We start from the raw sequence: 19,142 nt of genomic DNA on the forward strand, positions 1-19,142 counted from the left end.
ATAAGATGATCATGTTTTTAACGCGAACTTTTAATCTGCATGCTAACACGTAACTATAGCCGTCAGATAATTGAACTTAGTGGATTAAAAAGTATAAAACGTAATAATAAATATAAAACATATTGCCCTAAAATGTGAAGCAGAAGTGCTTATAATTGTAATTACACATTTAAGTACATAGTTTATTAATTCACTTACCTTCTTTCATTGTGTATCACGTATATATATATATATATATATATATACACTAATAGTTTATATTGCAGAATACGATGCTGCAGAGTCACTGAAGTCTGTTAATGTCAATATTTATTGCGCTTTGATTACATTAATGATTAAAGCACATCATTATGAGTGAGAAGAACATTCATTGTATTCTTGTTGTGTCCTGCTTTATAGGAAAGAGTGCAATGAAACCAATGTAATAAATACAGTATAAACGTGTACAGTGGAAAAAAAGTAAAAAATACATGTACGTTACTTCTATTAGGAAATGCAGTCTTGGAATGCTTGATGTCTAATAAATGGAAGTCTAAGTTACACCTCATTACAAATACATACAGAGTTTGAACCACAATCCTCTGGAAGAAATCAATGACATTTAAATTCATACTGAACCACATCTAACAAAACAAGAAAGTAAATATAAGTAGAAGTAATCAGTCTGAAGCTGTAACATCAGTCACGCTGCCTGTTGTCGTTCCCATAAGGCACCGAATCTGCTCTCCTAAAGCTTTCAGTGACTCTTCGTTTGCTTCAGCTTCTCTAAATGATTTGTTCTAAACTGAAACACAAAGTTTATTCAGTTTAACGCTGATCTCTGCTGCCGCACCAGCAGGTGCTTCAGCAGGTACCTCGTCCGGACAGGTGTGAGTGGACCAGTCAGATATTTACAGGAAACTTGATCAAATGAACCACGAAATCACACCGAGGATCAACATCCAAAACGTTTGTCTGCATTACGTCGACTTCAGGAAGATGAATCTAAGTGTGTTCACAGCAAACCAGAAGCAGCTACTGACTTGTTTTGAAAAATGGCCACATTGAGTGAATGTTTTACACGTTCTGTAGCTCTTAAATGTTAAAATGAACAAACGGTCTTTCATTGACAGTACATACATGAACCTGTGAGAGAGAGACGCTTTCTGTATCATACAAATCTGCAGAGATGACTCACTCTGGAAGAAAAAAACACAGGAAGCGAGTGTTTCTCTCCACTACAGTCGTACAAATGGATGATTATACGGAGACGAGACTCGTGTTTGACAGCTCGGTAGTTAAGCAGCTGTGAGAGTTTGACTGATCTGCAATATCATCAATATCTAAACAGGCCAAAGCAAAATAAGCAAGGTGTTCACACTGTGGTCACTGGATATGTTTATGTTTCGTCATGTCTGACGGTTTTTGGGCTCTGCAGCAGCTGGACTTCACTTCAGAGGCAGTTTTGAAGTTTTGGAGGAGCCTCCAAAAAGTAACAAACACCAGGGATGTCCTCTGGGAAGTTGGCCGGAAGCTCCTGTCGGCTCCTTGGAACGAAGACAAACTCTGGACGATCCCTCAGCAATCTGGGACAAAGAGCGAACAAATAAAACATGAATCTAAAAATAATGTGGCAAATTATTTGACAGAAGAGGAAACACAGCGCTCCTCCAGAAGTTACATTTCCTGTCGGCGTCTGGAGCTGAAAGATACCGCTGTCAGATTAAAAGCTGACACTGTGGATTTAAGCTGGTGGACATTCACATGTCTTCGTATCTTTCGGTCAAACAAAATGTTTTAAAGGGTTTTTTACAGCCTGGACCGGCTGTGTTGCCTCACCTGTGGGTTGTCGGGCTGATGTTGATTTTCCCTGGTTGGCTGCAGGATTCAAACTTGTTGGCCAGTGTGACGTTGTTCCCGAAAAGACAATAACGTGGCATCTTCACTCCAACGACGCCGGCCAGAACTGACCCGGTGTGGAGGCCGATACGCATCTGGGGAGAAACGCAGCAGCCAATAGGATTCAGGCTTCTGTCGTCTTCTATACATCCACAGTACCGTCGGAGAGCATGAAAGGCTCCACTCCACTTTTTAACCAGGCATGATTGAAGTACCTGTATGTATGTATTGGCTGGCTGATTTCAGTGGCCTATCACTGATATATCGTTGTATACGTTGTCGGCCGATATACTGATATCGTTATTCTCCCTAATATCAGTCTCCGCATCGGCCCCGAAAATTGAGTCAAGCTCTAAAACACAGCTCCTGTTTTTGCTCAGGAATCTGCAAATCATTTATCCTGTTGAACAAAATAACACTAATATCTTTAAAGGATGACCCCAGTGATGTCACTGGGTCATGAGACAGTTCCACACAGAAACCGTTCTGTTGCTGTAGATACCTGCTAACGCTGCTGAAAACAGTCTCACTGGGAGACTGTTAGTTAGCAGCAGTTAGCGGCTACTTTAGCCACAAGTAGCTTTTAGATGACGTAAACGAGCACAAGCACTTTGTTTTCTCGCTGTTACGCTCATCAACAGATGGTGGCAGTAACATGCGTGTATATATCATCTCTCATATACGTTTATTAGTACATATCATGTTTACTAGTACACACGAGGATGTTTAGTCAAATACCAAAACCCAACACACCAAACTCTTTGATGGCTGGACGTTTGCAGCAAATGGAAAAATTCTCGATGTCTTTGACATCATTTTTAAACATTTCCCAATAATTTTCCTTCTTTTATGTTTACTTTGATCAGTTCTTATTAAATGACACTGATGCACGTCTCAGTTTTAAACCTCTCAGTCGATTAGGGATCATTTCTGTACACTTACTCTATTTAAATGTGAACTTCATGAGAGTGGCCGTCTGAAAACATCATCAAGATACAGAGTGTCACACTGAGCATTACCTGACCTCACCTGTATCGGTTCTCCGGTTGGCGTCGTAACATCGTCTGAGAGCTCCATCATCTTTAAGGCCATGAGTGCTATTTGGACCGCGTGAGTCTCGCTCTCCTTGTGTAAGCCACCAGCGACACAGTACGCATCCCCGATGGTCTCCACCTGAATGGGACGATCATTAAAATGATTTCTAAGCCGGCAGCTGAACAGAAGAAAGAAAGAACATCCACACAGCATCTTACCTGCAGGATTAAACCTCATTAAAAATGTCAGTAAAGACAGTAAATCTTGAGAAAAATGACAAATGTGAAGTGGACGTTCATCAAAAACTCTCAACAATCTGACTTTCCTGCATCTTGCAGAACAAGACAGCACAAAAAACTGAGGGGTCCTATAACTGGATTTGTATTAGTACTTCATCCCCTTGATCATATTAAGAAAGTCTTCCTCCTCTTCTTCTTCATCCTCTGGTCTGTTCGTGTAAATGTGGACCGCAGAGCACTCAGCAGCGATGTGGCAGAGACAAAGTGAAACTATTTTTAGGCTCATGCATGTGGAGTGGAAACAGGGTCCTGAAGGAACCTCTGACTTCCTCGTGCTTTACGAGGGATTTGTCAAACGTGCTGCTCTCTCTGTTATGCTTCTCTGACACTTTGATTACATTATGAAACCTCCCTGAAGATCACGAGCAAACACTCGGGTCGCTGCTTCGGCTGCGGCTTCAGTCTGGCTTTTCAGATGTCTCATTATTTTGTTAGAAATGTGAAAGAATGATTTATTAGACAGAAACATACATCTGTGTTTTAATCTGTGAGCCATTGCATTTTTAGATTTTTGAATTCTTAACATTTTGATGTATGTTTCTATTTCCCAAAAAACTAAAAGGCAATTAAAAGGCAGATTTAGGCTTTTTGAGTGAGCTACAGGCAGACCTGAGGTCAGAGGCCTTTATTATACTTCTTGCACTTTGTGGAATTTTGAGGCAGATTGTGATATTTTTCGAAGATGAACGGGGAGATTATTTTGGGAGATGAAATTTACAGGAAGTATAATTTAACAGTTAAAGGAATCAATTTAATCTTAACTCTTCTGGCTGCAGGGTTCTTAAAGAACTTGATAAGAGTTGAGTGTCAGTATATTTGTTTAAATGAAGAAACGTTTAAGCAGAAAATATCATTTACAGTGGTGAACATTCAGCTTCAGTGTGGAATAATGCCTAAAAACACTGTCCCTTCCGTTTAGTTGCTGGGATATTAAACCTGACATGGCTTCATTCACACTGCCATAAACAGGTCGTGGTCGGTTGACATTTGAGCATTTTGAGACGATGCTGTGTGAGAGAAACTGTCTCCTGTCGCCTCCTTCTGAAATGTGGCTTAAAGTGTCTCCTCAGCAGTCGCTAAAGCTAAAAAAGACTCATTGCAGCAGATTTGATCTTCAGCTCCAGCACATCAAAACGATGCCAACAAACACGCTCCTGCGTTCCATTCACTTACCTTATAAACGTCAAGCTCTCCGCAGTGATGGTCGAACCTGGTGTACAGCTCATTGAGCATGGTGATCACCTGCATCGGGGTGCAGCGCGAGCAGACGGCCGTGAAGCCCACGATGTCGGAGAAGAGCATCGTAACTCGCTCAAACTTCTTGGCCTGGACCGTCTGGCCCTGCCACAGCTGCTGCGCCACGGTGCCGGGGAAGATGGAGAACAGGAGGTCCACCGTCTTCTTCTTCTCCTCCTCCAGCGCCTGGTGAGCGTGCTCCAGGGCTGCCTTGGCCTTCCCCAGCCGCTTCTTCAGGCCGTCCTGGGCTTTGGCCTGCTCACCAACCAGCACCACGTCCCGCAGTGCGTTATGAATGGGGATGTCTGACAGGTAGAGGCCGCGGCCTGTTAGCTCCTCCAGCTTGTCCACACATGGTGAGCCCAAGAACAAGATGACATTGGACTCGGAAACGTAGATCATCTGACCTTTAAGGTCCATGAGCTGAAAGGAAAAAACAGATGATGAGGCAAAATCCTTTTTGGTGGAATTTGGTAAACTTGGTGGAATCGTAGCTAAACGTTGAATCCTCCTGGTTTTAAAGGGGGACTGATAAGGATTACGGTGTAGGCTACGTCCTGGAGCAGAGGTCTCCCATTAGTCTCTTTAAGTAAACATTTCCCACAGCCAAACATGGAAAAATGAGTTTTTTTTTTCTCTTAGTGGTTTCTGAGCATCAGGAAATATACAGTTCATAAACTCCCTCGGCATATACAGACATTTAAAGTCTTAACATGAACCGAAGCAAACTTGTCCCTCGTGTGATATTTCTGTAAACGCAGCTGAATGCAGCGGTCTGTCAGACGCACCATCACACAAAAACAGGAGCTTCATTTACGTTCCAGTGGAGCAGAAACTGGAAAAACCAAAAAATCCAACTCAGAAAGATGTCAGCTGTTTGAAGGGCTGCCATGACATTCTGTTCAGATGTTCATGGTTCCCAGAGGATGAAACCTACTCGTGCTGTTAGAAGGCTTGACATCTTCTGTGAGACGTCTCGACAGCTGTTGGACAGATTACCATGAAAGCTGGTCATCTTTATTAACTTAGATGCCCTCAAGACTTTTCCTCCAGCACCAACATGAGGTCAAACTGTTTATTTGTCCACAACTTCAGTTTCTGACTAAATACCTTCAGCTTCATGTGCTTTGTGTCTGCAGCTAGTTTGCAAACACTAGAATACTAATACCTTAACCTCAGATAGTTAACTTGCTTAACATTATTTTTAGAAATGCTAACGCACTAAACTGAAATACTGACTTCAATGCTAAATAACACATGAGCAATCAAAACCATAGTTACTTCTCATGTGATGACTGGAGTTCTATAAGGATTCCATATTAAAACCAGTGGCTCCGTAGCAGCACATACTTCCTTATTTACTTCCCAATGACTACTAAAGATTAACATCATGTTTCCTACTGCAGCGTCACAAGCACCTGTCTTCCTCATGGGTTGGTATGAAAAACAGCTGCTGGAGTATTTTGAAATGTGACATAATTAATGCTGAACGTGCCGCTTCTGTTGACACTGCAGTCATGTCTGTGCAGCGTGGACTCGTCAGCTGAATAATACATCATAAAGCCCAGATGGAAAGAGGCTCACTGCTGTTTGAACGCGGCTCTGTGGCCTCTAACGGTAAAGCTCCCACTGGAACACTGCAGTTACAGTAATAGGAAGCATCTCTCACTGAAAATCAATGGTCATGGCGACCAATGGCTGTGCCCCCTCACGTTAACAGCACGAGCACGGCTGTGCCTTTGATGGAGGAAATGGTTTGACATTTGCCTCTGATCTCTGCTGGGGGTTTAATGTTGATCTCTACCTCAGGCCAAGTGCAGCCAAGTCCAGCACTAATAAGCTCCACTGCTCCTCAACAGCCTGATTTTTTTCTTTCTCTATTTTACTGGATTTAAAGGCAAGATGTGACTGGAAGACCTTTTCCGCCTCGTTAGTCGGTCACGTCACCTTTCAGGTTGTGTCTGGCGGAGGTGTCGACGTACCTTCCCTGTGGTTTCTGTGCTGGAGACTCCGTGCTTGATCCGAATGATAAACTGCGTGTTCAACATGGTCAGAATACCTTGAAAGGTGCATTTGATCTGAGGAGAGACAATAGAGAAGTGTTCCTGGAAGGCAGCGGACCGCCTCAGTCCGTCCTTCCTGGTCAGTCTCTTCCTGAGCCCGTGTCCTATTTGTACCAGAACCAAGTCCTGGTCCAGGATCAGATGGAACGGGAAGATGGTGGAGAACAGAGAGGTAGGAAGGGTCCCGGCTGAGGTGGCCCGCAGTGGACTGGGGCTCAGATTTTTAGCATCCTTGACTACAACTGTGTACAGAAGACTGGGCTGCGGGCTGGACTGCAAGATGGTGTCTTTAGCACCGGGGGGGTCCATCAGCACATCCACAGTGGTGTGATACAGCAGGCGGGCAGCAGCTCTGATGACTCCAGGGAAAAAGAGCTCAGTGGTCGGGCGGGGGTTGAAGAAATAGACAGTAAGCAGACCCAGGTCCTTGTCTAAGCACAGAACCGAAGGTTCGTTTACACAATCCTCTCCGTCCGGGTGCAGCGTGCTGCTCTGTTTCAACAAGACATTGAAGCTGTTGAGGAAGTCATGGAGTGCTCCCCCCACCACCCTCAAAATGTGTCCGTCCTCCTCATAACACATGTTGAAGAGCTCCTCGCCGAGAGCTACTCTCAGGGCTTCCATCTGGGTTGCTGTCGGGCACATGATGGGAAACAGGTGAAGACGTGAAGCCCACAGCGAACATTTCTTTTAATAGAAATCAAGCGTTTCATCAGCGGAGCTTCAGGTTGGACTTTACCTGTTTTGGTTGAGTAGATGTTCATCATTTCCACTAAATGCTCCGGCTCAGTGCTGCAACTCTGACTGTCTGCACAGCAACTGATTGGACTGCAAAAACAACAAATATGAAAGTCAGACACATGAAATGCAGCTCAGCGGATTATATTTCAGTCCAGTCACTGGAATACCTCAGAGCATAACTATTATTTTCATCATCAGTTAAATCTGAATTAATCGATTGTTTTGTCTCAAAAGTGAAAAAAGTCTCTTAATGACTTGTTTTCTTTGTCTGACCAACAGCCCAGAAACAAGAGATATTCAGTCTAAAAATATTAAATGTGATTTAAAAAAGCAGCAAATTGTCACATTGGAGAAGCTGCAAGCGACGAAGGTTTGGCTGAAGAACACCTCAAACGACTAATCGATGGTCATGTTTGTAGATTCATCAGCTGCACTTTGTTTCACATCAGACTGTGGTTTGACTGTGGGGGGGGGGGTCTGTCCTCCTCCAGCCTCCTGCAGCCTGCATGTTGTCGGTGTGGTGGTGAGAGTACAGCAGCCAAATGAGGCTGCAGCATCTGGAACACCATCGCTGCTATCTATCAGAAATACATGGTGTGGTGGCAGCAAAGGCCTGGCAGGAGGGTGCTGCGGTCGTTACTGATGTCTTGGTGGCAGCTGTATTCAGAGAGAAGCAGCCTTACCCTCCGGAGCTCCTGCTGAGGTCTGACGGTCTCATCATTCGTTGCAGGGCAGCATGCAGCCTTTGAAACTGTGTGACAAAGTGTGGAGCCAGTTAAAGGTCGTCTGCAGAGACCTGACAGCAGCTTTAATCACAGGAGCGCCCACAGATTCAAAATGTGATGTCAGGATTACCTCAAATCAGGCGCGTGTCTGTGCCTGGCTGCAGCTTTTTACAAACATCACCAATGCTTGGGAAACATTCTGGAGCAGTTGCATGAGGTGAATATTAATCATGTGTTTAACTCACCTCGGGACATGCCAGCTTTCGGATGCTCTCCCCCAGTGTGTGCAGGTTAACTTTGGCTCTGCTCGTCCTCTGCTGAGGCAGATCCTCGCCCGCTTTTCCGTGCACGTCCTCAGAAATCGGCGGTGAATCCGCAGCGTCAGTTGAGCGCTCCTCAAAGTCTCCGCGCTCATGATGTTTGGCGCTGCTGGAGAACGGACACTCTCCAGATATCTGCAGCTCCTTCAGCTTCGCGCAGAACATCTTCCCCTTCTGTGGCTCTCCTCTCTATCTAATTTCGGGGGCAGTCGGTCCTGGTCGAGCGGCCGCGGTCTCCGGGAGACATTCCATCATCCGTCGTGCTCATCCAGGACGCGCAGATTCAAATGCTCGGCACCAAAAGCCACAGACCACATACAATATTCATTGAGAGGCGCACGGGCGAATGGTGGCGGGGACCCATCGCTGCCAAAAGCCAATGAGAGGCTGGAGACAGAAAGAGCAGCGGGCCAATCCGTGCGCACGAGGGGCTGCTGGAGCTCAGCAACCTATCAGCAAGGAGACGTTATTTCCAGGCGACTCCTCGTGCGATGCACTTAGTTATTCAGAGCAGCCTTTGGACCCGGACCCGTCGTGTCAAACTGGCCCCCCGCCCCGGTTTATTCACAGAGGACTTCAGTGTTTGTGGTGTGTGTGAGACTCTGATTCTACCATCATATTATCTTATACAGTCTGCTTCATGTCTGTCTGTCTGTCTCTCTCACACACACACAAACATTCACACACTGACACCTGGTCACACCCACACATGATAACTTCCTGCAGTATGAGTGTCTTTAATTAACACACATGAATACCCTCATTCACAAAACCCATCTGTCACTCATCTTCATTATTTTGAAGGCTGCAAACTTTCCATCATCTTCAGCGTCAGTTAATTAATTAGCTGAACATTACTGGATGAATGTTTGATCAATAAAATGTCAGACAGAAGTTCCCAGACATCTTCAGATCACTTGTTTTGTCTTCTACACCCAAAGATATTAAATTTAATGTCATAGAAGACTAAAAAAAAAACCTCCACGTCAGGCTGTTTGCAGGCGTTTGACGAGTGTTTCTGGATGTATGAAACACTTTGTGGCTCCAGAGGAAGCTGCGCACAAACCTGACAAACTGCCTCGAGTGATGTCACTTGAGTCAGCGTCCGTTGGGTGTGTAGTGAAGAAGTTTGAAAATGAGACGTGGAGTTGGACAGACCTCTGGAGCTGCTCGAGGCCGATGAGGCGAGGCTACGTTAGCTGTGGCTAGCATGACCCCCACCGTGAGGCTGCACATAGACCTGCCTGGACTGCTGGTGGCTGAGATGCATTGTGGGCAAAGAAGGGATAAAAAAAGACGACATTTCTGGTTCTGCTGCATCGATTTAGGTCTTTTTTCAACTGTGAGTCTGACATTATCACAGCAGTGCAAAGCTGAACCGCTGCTCTTCAGCTAAAGAATCAATTATCAGAGTTGTTAGCGATAGATTTTGTGATGGCTGATCGATGGATTGACCGTTGGTTTGGGTCCTCTGCCTGCGGGTGCCGGCTGGCCTCCTTTGTCTGATGTGCTGGATGTGATTCACAGTGAGCTTTTATTCTTCCACGCTGCGCCTCGTGTGCTCTGTGGTGTGCAGACCTGTGACTCACTTTCAAACCACTTATGTTCACATTTCATTCAGAGTAATTGTACGGTCGATAACGCCGTACGTTACCCGTCACAGCTTCATGCTGCATGTGGTCCACATCATCTTATCTGTGCTTCAGCGTTCTGCTGCTTCCTGCTGCTCTGCACAGTTTGTCTTAAGGATGATGTATGTTTGTGTTTCTTAACCTGTCACCTCATCGCTTTGAGAACATCCTGCAAAAAACCTCAGTTGAAAAATAGCTTTCCAGCTTATTCTGGCACATTTACAGAAACATCAATTAATGGGCTTTCTCCCTATAAATAAATGAGATAAAATGACATTCACTACAGTATTTTCCGTGCTAACATGTTTTGAAATGTCATGAAAACACTCTGTGAGCTGAAGTGCAATGTGAAATGATTCAGATTTGTTTTATTTAAGACTGCTCAGGAAATGGCTCAGTGATAATTACACATGCTGAGGGATCATTTATAAAACTTCAGTCAGAAATAGATTTCATGGCTCATGATGAGGCTGCAGCGCTGCTCGATGGCCTTGTTTGGTCTTAAAAGAGCATTTTCATTGTCTAACATAGTAAATCCATTTCAGAGCTTCAATTATGCACAGCTCTGGACGAGCAGGTTGCTTAGATTGGCTGTCTTTCAAGAGCAAGGCCAGGATGCTGCCGCCACACGACAACAAAGAGTTTATAGGTTAGAGAATCCTTCCATTCGGCTCGGCGTGGCCGCCGTCAGCGCAGGTCGAGTAACTGTTGTTTCATCTGCGAGAAGAAAAGGTGGAAGTTTTAAAATGTGCAGGACATTTTATCTGCGACACTTTATGGTGCTTTATGTGAAATAATGAGGGTGTGGTCATTAAACCTGGTCAGTGGAAGGCAAATGAGTGAGAACCAGATGAATAGCACAGACATAAAACAACCAACTCCCCTTGAATTCAGACGCAGGTTCGATCACATGGCTTTAGCTGGTTTACCTAAACAAACAGGTGGCGATGATCAGAAATCATGAGGTGAAGACTCTTTCATTCTTATGACACTTTACAGGACGTTCACTGAGCGGCTGCTTCAGGTGACTCAACCTGTTTGGATCCCATCATCAGACTTTAAAGCTTTAAACCTGCCGTATCCAGATTTAAGGGTCCTGTCAAACAGTCGGCCTCTTAAGTATCTCACGCTCTTGTTTTTAAAGGTGAGTTAACGAAGACGTTTTCTTTTTACGAGCACATTTCCCAAAAAGTACAAGATGATGAAGATTTCTTTGTGTTTGCTTTTTTATTTCGAGCGCTCGTTTGTGGAAATTTGACTGTGAGATTCTGAAGTCACTGCAGGACATCAGTGTCAAACGCAGTCAGTCCTTTTCGTTCTCTGTGACAGGAAAACATTTCCTCTTGCAAACGGGCCGCCGTGTCGACTTGAAGCAGATCTTAGAGGCTGTCCTCGGGTCTGAGGCGCCCATCTGCCACCACAGAGGAGACAGCTGTTGTCTCCGTCTCTCACCGGGACCCAGAGGACACGTCACCCACTGCGCTGACGTGAACAAACCTCTTTGTCATGATTATCTAGGACATGGACCTTCTGACCTTAAGTTTGTCTCATTGTTGTATTTTCTCAGAGGTGAAGAGGAGAGACGAAGGACAGACGATGGATTCTGAAGCATCCGTCTACAAAGTGAGGAGCACAGAGTATCAGACCAGAAGCAGAAAACGGTTGAATCATTTCTCGCTGAGCGTCCTCCTGCGAACGAAGAGGACACCACATGTAGTGGACAGACAGACTCAGTGAAGTGTCTCTGAGAGAGGTTTGACCGTCAAGATGTGGGAGAGGAAGAGGCAGCTTTCATCCATGGCTGCGAGGAGGAAAGAAAAGGTCCTCAGAGAAAGATAAAAAGTGAAGAGGAAGTGTGTAAAAGAAGAATCAGACGATCACAGAGGACGACGTTTAACCAGTTTGGATCCATTTAGATCCACAATTTTCAACCTCACAGGCTGAAATTTGGCATGAAGGTCGTGTGTGTGTGTGTGTGTGTGTGTGTGTGTGTGTGTGTGTGTGTGTGTGTGTGTGTGTGTGTTTGTGTGCATGCCGATTGGCTAAAAGGGGGTGTGGTAATGGGTGTGGCCAATCACAAAAAGGCACAAAACTTCTGAGCAGATTCACATAACATGATCAGATCTTGCTGAATGACTGACACACACACACACACACACACACACACACACACACACACACACACACACACACACACACACAGGTCTTGAGGTGAAGTTTCTGTCGGTTTATTTCTGTGGGAAGCTTCATGTATAAAGAGGCATAAAGTGGATATACTTAAGTACAGTAAAAGTACCTCCAAACTGTACATGAGTAAATATGGTTGTCCTTCGGTGGACACATCAGTGATGGAGACAGACTGAAGACGTCTCAGTAAGAGTCTGCTGGCGTGAAACGGAGGTGATTTTCTGTCCAGAGGAAAAAGACGAGTTTGTTGCTTCGACATATTTCCACTTTTCTTTCTCACGACGGCTGTTGGATCCAACCATCCGTCATTTCCACTCAGATATTACACAACCAAACGAATCCAAGTGTAAACTTTGCTTGTGTCCTTAAGATGAATGTGCATGGTGTCTGCATATGTTCAGTCCTTGTACACACACTTCCAGTGATCCTAACGCTGTGTTTATGATACACAGAGAGATAGCCAGTGTCTTCACTAATCAAGCCCAGCACAGTAAATCCACAGGAACAGCCATGACGTCAGGCGCTCTTCAGGCAGACGGCAGCATTCAGGCACATAAAGACCTTTAACAGACGCTTCCAGTAAATCTGCACTGGCAGCGTTGCATTCATGCACTCTGGTGGACTCAACAGTGGACCTGCTCCGTCAGACACCAGCACCTCAGACAAACTCACGTTTCCTCCCCACATTTTCCAAATAAGTTATTTCCAGCAACGTTTGAGTGAAGGCACAACTCAGAGCAGCTGCTTCCTCTGTGTGTTCAGAGGCGCCAACAGTCGAAGCCAGACGTGAGCGCTGGGCCTGTTCAGGGCTCTGCTGCGTTAGACGATGCATGAGGAAAACCCTTTCAGCTCCTTTTCCCAGTAATCCCAACAGACCCATGAAGATTTTATCCAGAGGCAACGTCAGATCAAAACACGAGTGACCTGAAAGTGACATAATGTTCGACTCTGCTTCCGGGCAGGAGCTTTACTTGACTTTGCAGTGATGAAGAGGAATCGTTAATAAGTCTTGTTAATAAGTTTCATCCTCGAAGAGATTTGGTGGTGATGTGTTCTACAAGCGACGATTGTTAGAAAGCTCCCACTTCTCTGCGCATAACAGCGCACACACAGTACCTCTAACTGTGTGTGTGCGCTGACCCTGCCAGGCCAAGCATGCAGGGCTGCCATGTAAGAGCTGGAGGCAAACAGGCACCGAGAAACGGGTTTCTGCGCTTTAACATGTCTTCATGAGGCTTCTTTACACTCTCTCTGCATCCTTCATCCCTGTGAGGAAAGTAGATCTGAAATACAAATGAAAAGCTGAATAAAAAGACAGAAATACAACAATGCTGAAGCTGTTTTCAAGTGTTGCATAAGACGGATGACATGGCCACTGATGCTGGAGTAATTAGATATAGTATGCATCACTCAACCCTCGTAAAGCACAACCAGCATCAGGGACAGTCGCAACGCTACAGGCAGCACCACTACAGGACAGTTTAGAGGACGCTGAGCAGCACTGAGCAGCATCACTGACTGCACAATATAGTTTATGTGATGAGTATTATTTTGCTCCAAATGTAGGCCTTAACCTATTCCCACATTCAAGTGCTCAGCAGTCTGACACTGTGTCTTAAAGACCATGTTATGGTATGAAATCATCACAAAACAAAAGCAAGAGGTGACCAGAAAAGATGGCCTCTCCTTTTTATAGTAATGTTTTTATAGAATTATCTGTGTTCGTGTATGTTGATCTTCGCCAGCTGTCAGCAGATAACAGTGTTGTATGTCTACAGACCGACAGTTTGATGAACCAGTGAAGGTTTAATACATTAATTAAGCTGAAAACTACAACGAGGAGACGTTTTAGCTTCAAAAGCACAGAGTAGAAAAAACCAGTGCAACTCTGCAGAGAAACATATGACAACAGTAAGGTTAGGTCGTCTCATGTGCTTTGACACACGCCACAAAGATCTGGATCAGTGCTGCACTCACCATGTTATCCCGTAAAGTATTTCAATTACGAGTTACGGTGAATGCAACATTAGTGGGCGGAGTCAGTGTGGTCCAATAGAACGCCGCAGCCAGAGACACGTTCATTATTTCCTACAGCAGACATCATGTCAGCCTGCTGAGTTCGGAGGAGCAGTTTAGTGGTTTAATGTCTCCTCGCTGACCTCCGCCATGGTGAGTTCACACCTTAATGAGCGTTCACGTCTTTTCTGTTCGGCTCTGTGTTACAGTCTGCTCGCTGTCAGCTAACAGGTTAGCATCCTGCTAGCTGACAGCGGCCCCTCAGGTCCGTCGAAGCTGACAAAAGACCACGACATGTTCATCTGTCAACGCCGTAAACTCTGTCACCTGCACGTGTTTCAGGCTAATCACTTCTTCTGTGTTATCTCAGGTTGTTGCAGACTCTCAGTCCCGCGAAACAGGGACTGTCCTTCGTCTCAGAGGACCGCTGGACTTCAAATGTCGACTGGACAGCACGGATGGTGCGTTCACGGACCTTTCAGTCCAATAAGTAGCGGTTTGAAGCCACCCCGAGGTTTAAAGGGCTCCCAGCATAATACCTCATCTAGTACCTAGATGCATACATACAGTATATGTAAATGTAAACTGGGAGTAGCACTTTTAGCTGCTCTACCTGCAGCCAGGTGCAGAGCAGGGCTGTAAATCCATGTAAAGGGAAGATTCTGCTTGTGCTTATTCGATAAAGGTGAATTAATGAATCAGTGCAGTGTCATAGAAGAGGATGTGCACAGGTGTTTTAAACTGGCTGACAGATGAAGTAATGCGACGTACCTGTGGTGAAGCACTGATATTGTCTGCCTGTCTTCTCTCAGCGCTGCTCGTGCACAGACTCATCTCCAGCACATTTGAGACGCTTCGCTCTCGGGTGAAATCTGAATCGTGTGTCCTGGCAGTCTGTGACAGTCCCGTTATCATTTGGCCAAACAGAGGCGTCCATGTGACGCCTGAAGAAATAACTCCAGACTCAAAGTGTGGAGATATACATCAGTGGATTCAGTGAGTTTCATTTTCAGCGGTGTTTGTCACAGGAAATTTTCAGCTTTGCTTTGATTTGTTTGGCTGAAGTTTTTATTTATTTCAGGACAGATGAACAAGAGAGTGTCGGCAAGAGGTCAGCGAAGAAGAAAGGCAGAAAGAGCGCAGCGGCGGTGTGTATGAGACGGTCTGACAGTGACGTTTATGCACAACAATCCTTTTTATTTTCATCATGTGAACCACAAAGTTCCTTGCATTGTAGATGCAGCAGCACATTGATGCCTCGTTTCAGGTGACCAGCAGTCCAACACCTGGAGGTGAATTCAGTTTTGTCTGTACAGAAAATGAATCAGAGCAGAGAACATGTTGCATTGAGGTTCTGGTTTGTGGAACATGTTGCATTGAGGTTCTGGTTTGTGGACTCAGCTCATCTTTGCTCCACTGCTCTGTTAATCACCCCAGATGGGACTCGAACCCACAATCCCTGGCTTAGGAGGCCAGTGCCTTATCCATTAGGCCACTGGGGCTGTGCTGGCTGGGTGGGGGGGCCTCTGTGCAGCAGTGCTGGAGGTGCTGGGACTGTCGTTCAGTTTCAGCTCGTGTTGTTTAGACGGAGTTTTGTGTGATGTGTGATATGAATCAGTGATATTCGTAGCGTTTAAAGATACATTGATTATGAAGACAGTCTGTCCCTCTTTGTCTTCACGGTGTCTGTGTGTGCTTGAATGTAAACTCACTTCAGAGCGTCATTAACCTTCGACTGATGATGGAGACGACAACGATCGGCCCCGCCTCGGCCCCAATCCTCAGCAGAACGGTCCAGAAGTCCCACTTCCTGTCCACAGCTCTTCCTGTGGACTGTGTCGTCCGTATCACCTGCAATGACACGATCAAAGAGTACGTCTCACCTGGAAAACACTCGATTTTATATCACTGACCAAACTCGACTGATCAGCTCTCCACACTGTCTCCGCTCTGGTGTTGCAGTGCCTTTGAGCGCCTGTTGGAGGCGCTGACTCACCAGCTGCATGAGATGGAGAAAGTGACCCTGCAGCACATGAAGGGCACCACGCTGCTGGTACCTGAACCGCTCCACTTCCTCCTCCCAGAGCCGGCAGGACTGGTGACTGTGGTTTACCCAGCCGGAGTGCCCGACAGCCAGCTGGAGGCTCAACGTCAGGTGAGACCCGCCGGTGCTTTCAAGTCCTGAACAAACAGGCAGGAATCATGAGGCTCCGCTGACATTACACTTACTCTGCTGTAATCTTAGCTTAGCATGAAGCATACAGATGAATGCTAGTGGATCCAACTCGTTGTACCTGCATGAAACACCAGATCAAAGCAGAGCTGTGACTTTGTGTGACACCTGGTTTAGACGTTAGCCTGAAGGGGGTCGGGCCTGTCGTCCTGACCGCTGGACCTGAAAGTGTTTTTTCATTTCATTCCACACTAAATCTCTCTACACAGGAATTGCATCAGCAGTTTGAGCTACCACACGATTGGCCCTATTTTAAAAGAGCTAATGCCTACCACTTTCCCAATGAGCCCTACAAGGACGGCTACCTGCGAAACCCTCACCTGGTCCTCACACACCCCACCCTGGACGACGGAAAGGTACTCACCAAATTCAGCTCTCGCTCTGTCTCCTCTGTCGTAGACGGACACTGAGACGTCCTCTGCAAGAACTAGTGACCCCGATTTGTCTTTGTCAAGGTGTATCTGGTCCAGGGGATCTACAGCTATCACCACTACATGCAGGACCACGTGGATGACAACGGCTGGGGCTGTGCTTATCGCTCCCTGCAGACCATCTGCTCCTGGTTCCAGCAGCAAGGCTTCACAGAGCGGCCGGTGCCCACCCACAAGGAGATCCAGCAGGTAGAGGGCCGGTCCTCTGAACACATGATGCACCTCATAACTCCCACAATACGCTCAAAGTGTCCAAGTGGCTGCTTTTAATGGGCTCCGTCCTCTCCAGGCCTTGGTGGACGTTGGAGACAAACAGGCGTCCTTTGTGGGATCACGGCAGTGGATCGGATCCATCGAGGTTCAGGCTGTTCTGAACCAGCTGCTCGAGGTCACTTCCAAGATCATGTTTGTGAGGTGAGGTGTGCGACGCCTGTGGCAGCAGCTCGTCTGATGACGTTCGCGTTGTTTGGATTCGTCTGATGTTTGTCCTCCTCAGTCAAGGTTCAGAGCTGGCGTCCAAAGGCCGAGAACTGGCCAACCACTTCCTGACTGAAGGGACCCCCATCATGATCGGTGAGCCGGAACTATTTCAGAAGTATTTCTAAACTCTGTCACAAGTATTTTGGCCTGTGATTCACAGCGACTGTGTTATTTTCACGATTTTCATAAAACCTGACATAAACGTCACTTAAACCAATAATAAACCAACGTTAGAACAGATCATGTGACTCACGTTCACACAGTCGAAACAGAAACCACTGCAGTACACATTCAACGTACTTTTACTTTATGCAACTTTATACTGTACTTCTTCTCCGCTGCATCTGTCTGACAGCTTCAGTCACTCTTCAGATTCCTTCCTGTCCAGTGAAAAGCTCGTATCTCCAGATGTGCTGATGTTGAATGTTTGTGCTGAACTGAAGGATGAAGAGTTCCTTCATGTCTTCTTCAGCTCAGTAAACTCTTTAAAAAGCCTCTTGGATCAGCTGAAAATCATCGTCACAAAGCTGAAAATAGGCTCGTCAAACTTTTTGGAGATACGTGTTTCTCACAGGACGGCCGTGCTGCGAGCATATGGTGATCTTATAGAATCTGAAGCATCGCTGTAGATTAAAGCACCAACAGGATATAAAGGAGTTCAATGAGCTCCAGCTGAAACATCTACAGCAGTGAAAACACATGAATGCAGCTCCAGAAACACCTGTTTGAACATTCCACAGGTAAACAGGCTGATTGGTCACAGGTGAGAGGATCATGATTGGGTATGAAAGGGGCGTCCTGGAAAGGCTCAGTGGATCATAGAGGATGGAGCGAGTTCACCACTTTGTGAGCACATGAGTGGATAATAAGGACGTGACTTCTTCCACCTGCCGTCTGTCCCTGCGTGGACTTAAAGCGTCTGTCCCTGTGGCTGCTGTGTTGCAGGAGGCGGAGTCTTAGCTCACACTATCCTCGGCGTGTCGTGGAGCGAGACCAGCGGGCAGATCTGCTACCTCATCCTCGATCCACATTACACCGGAGCGGAGGACTTACAGGTCATCACGGACAAGGTGAGTCTCATGTCTGTCCGTCAGGTAGACGTCTTGACGTGCTGCGTCTGACCTGCGTGTTGTCTCTTTCAGGGCTGGTGTGGCTGGAAAGGACCAGATTTTTGGGATCAAACAGCGTATTATAATCTGTGTCTGCCTCAGAGGCCGAAGACCATCTGAGCCGAGTCATTTCTGTGCTGAGCTTAAATTCAGGTTTGGTCCAGTCTCATGTAGACCGGGGACAAACTGACCCCCCCCAGTGGAGGAAAGCTGGACGACCTGATTTCAGTCCTCATTAAACTGAACAGTGAGTTTTACTGTCCTCAACGTTCTTTTGTTCTTCATTCAGATGTGTCAAAGTTACAGACGTGACCTGAAACGGTTGGTCGATTAACAGATGAGTCAATTAACAGAAGAGTCATCCGCAACTATTTTGATTATCTTTTTGTGGTTTTGGCCATTTTTTAAGCAATGCTAGTCGCTCAGATCAGGAGGTCTTCTCAGTAAGTGATAAAGGCCGTCGGGCAGATCAAACACGAGATGTGAAGACTTCTCCTTGGATTTGGGAAGTTTTGGAGGGCCTTTTGCACTATTTTCTAACATTTTAAGGACAGTGAAATAATGTCTTTGGAGCCCCATCACAGATAACACAAACATGGACAAACTGGATTAAAGGCTGTCTGTTGTGAGCACTGCGTTGACTGCGTTTGTATGAATTTGTCAGCAGAGCAGAGAAATCTACATGCATTCTGTTTTTATTTGCTGGTGAATAATCTGCGGTGGAATTACATTAATCCTCATTTTGCTGTGGACCCCTT

General features: G+C 45.9%; 2 protein-coding genes and 1 non-coding gene across 3 annotated transcripts; 1 reads left to right on the plus strand and 2 right to left on the minus strand.

The window, feature by feature from the left end:
- Positions 1-291: 291 nt before the first annotated feature.
- gucy1a1 (guanylate cyclase 1 soluble subunit alpha 1) lies at positions 292-8,675 on the minus strand. The gene is made up of 8 exons (XM_076728992.1): positions 8,223-8,675; positions 7,936-8,003; positions 7,251-7,339; positions 6,431-7,143; positions 4,386-4,871; positions 2,908-3,051; positions 1,819-1,973; positions 292-1,565 (listed from the first exon to the last, which is right to left on the minus strand). The coding sequence occupies exons 1-8, from the start codon at positions 8,460-8,462 to the stop codon at positions 1,433-1,435; spliced, it is 2,028 nt and encodes a 675-aa protein (XP_076585107.1). The 5' UTR covers positions 8,463-8,675; the 3' UTR covers positions 292-1,432.
- A 5,519-nt stretch (positions 8,676-14,194) lies between these two features.
- On the plus strand, positions 14,195-19,013 carry ufsp2 (ufm1-specific peptidase 2). Its single transcript, XM_076728994.1, has 12 exons — positions 14,195-14,284; positions 14,502-14,592; positions 14,944-15,127; positions 15,213-15,279; positions 15,849-16,003; positions 16,094-16,286; positions 16,574-16,720; positions 16,820-16,984; positions 17,085-17,209; positions 17,292-17,368; positions 18,221-18,345; positions 18,418-19,013. The coding sequence occupies exons 1-12, from the start codon at positions 14,282-14,284 to the stop codon at positions 18,502-18,504; spliced, it is 1,419 nt and encodes a 472-aa protein (XP_076585109.1). The 5' UTR covers positions 14,195-14,281; the 3' UTR covers positions 18,505-19,013.
- Positions 15,561-15,633, minus strand: trnar-ccu (transfer RNA arginine (anticodon CCU)). The gene has a single exon. It is a non-coding gene; the product is annotated as a tRNA-Arg (tRNA).
- Positions 19,014-19,142: the final 129 nt, after the last annotated feature.

The sequence above is a fragment of the Chaetodon auriga genome, chromosome 4 (assembly GCF_051107435.1).
Source record: "Chaetodon auriga isolate fChaAug3 chromosome 4, fChaAug3.hap1, whole genome shotgun sequence".
In the NCBI taxonomy this organism is placed as follows: Eukaryota; Metazoa; Chordata; class Actinopteri; order Chaetodontiformes; family Chaetodontidae; genus Chaetodon; species Chaetodon auriga.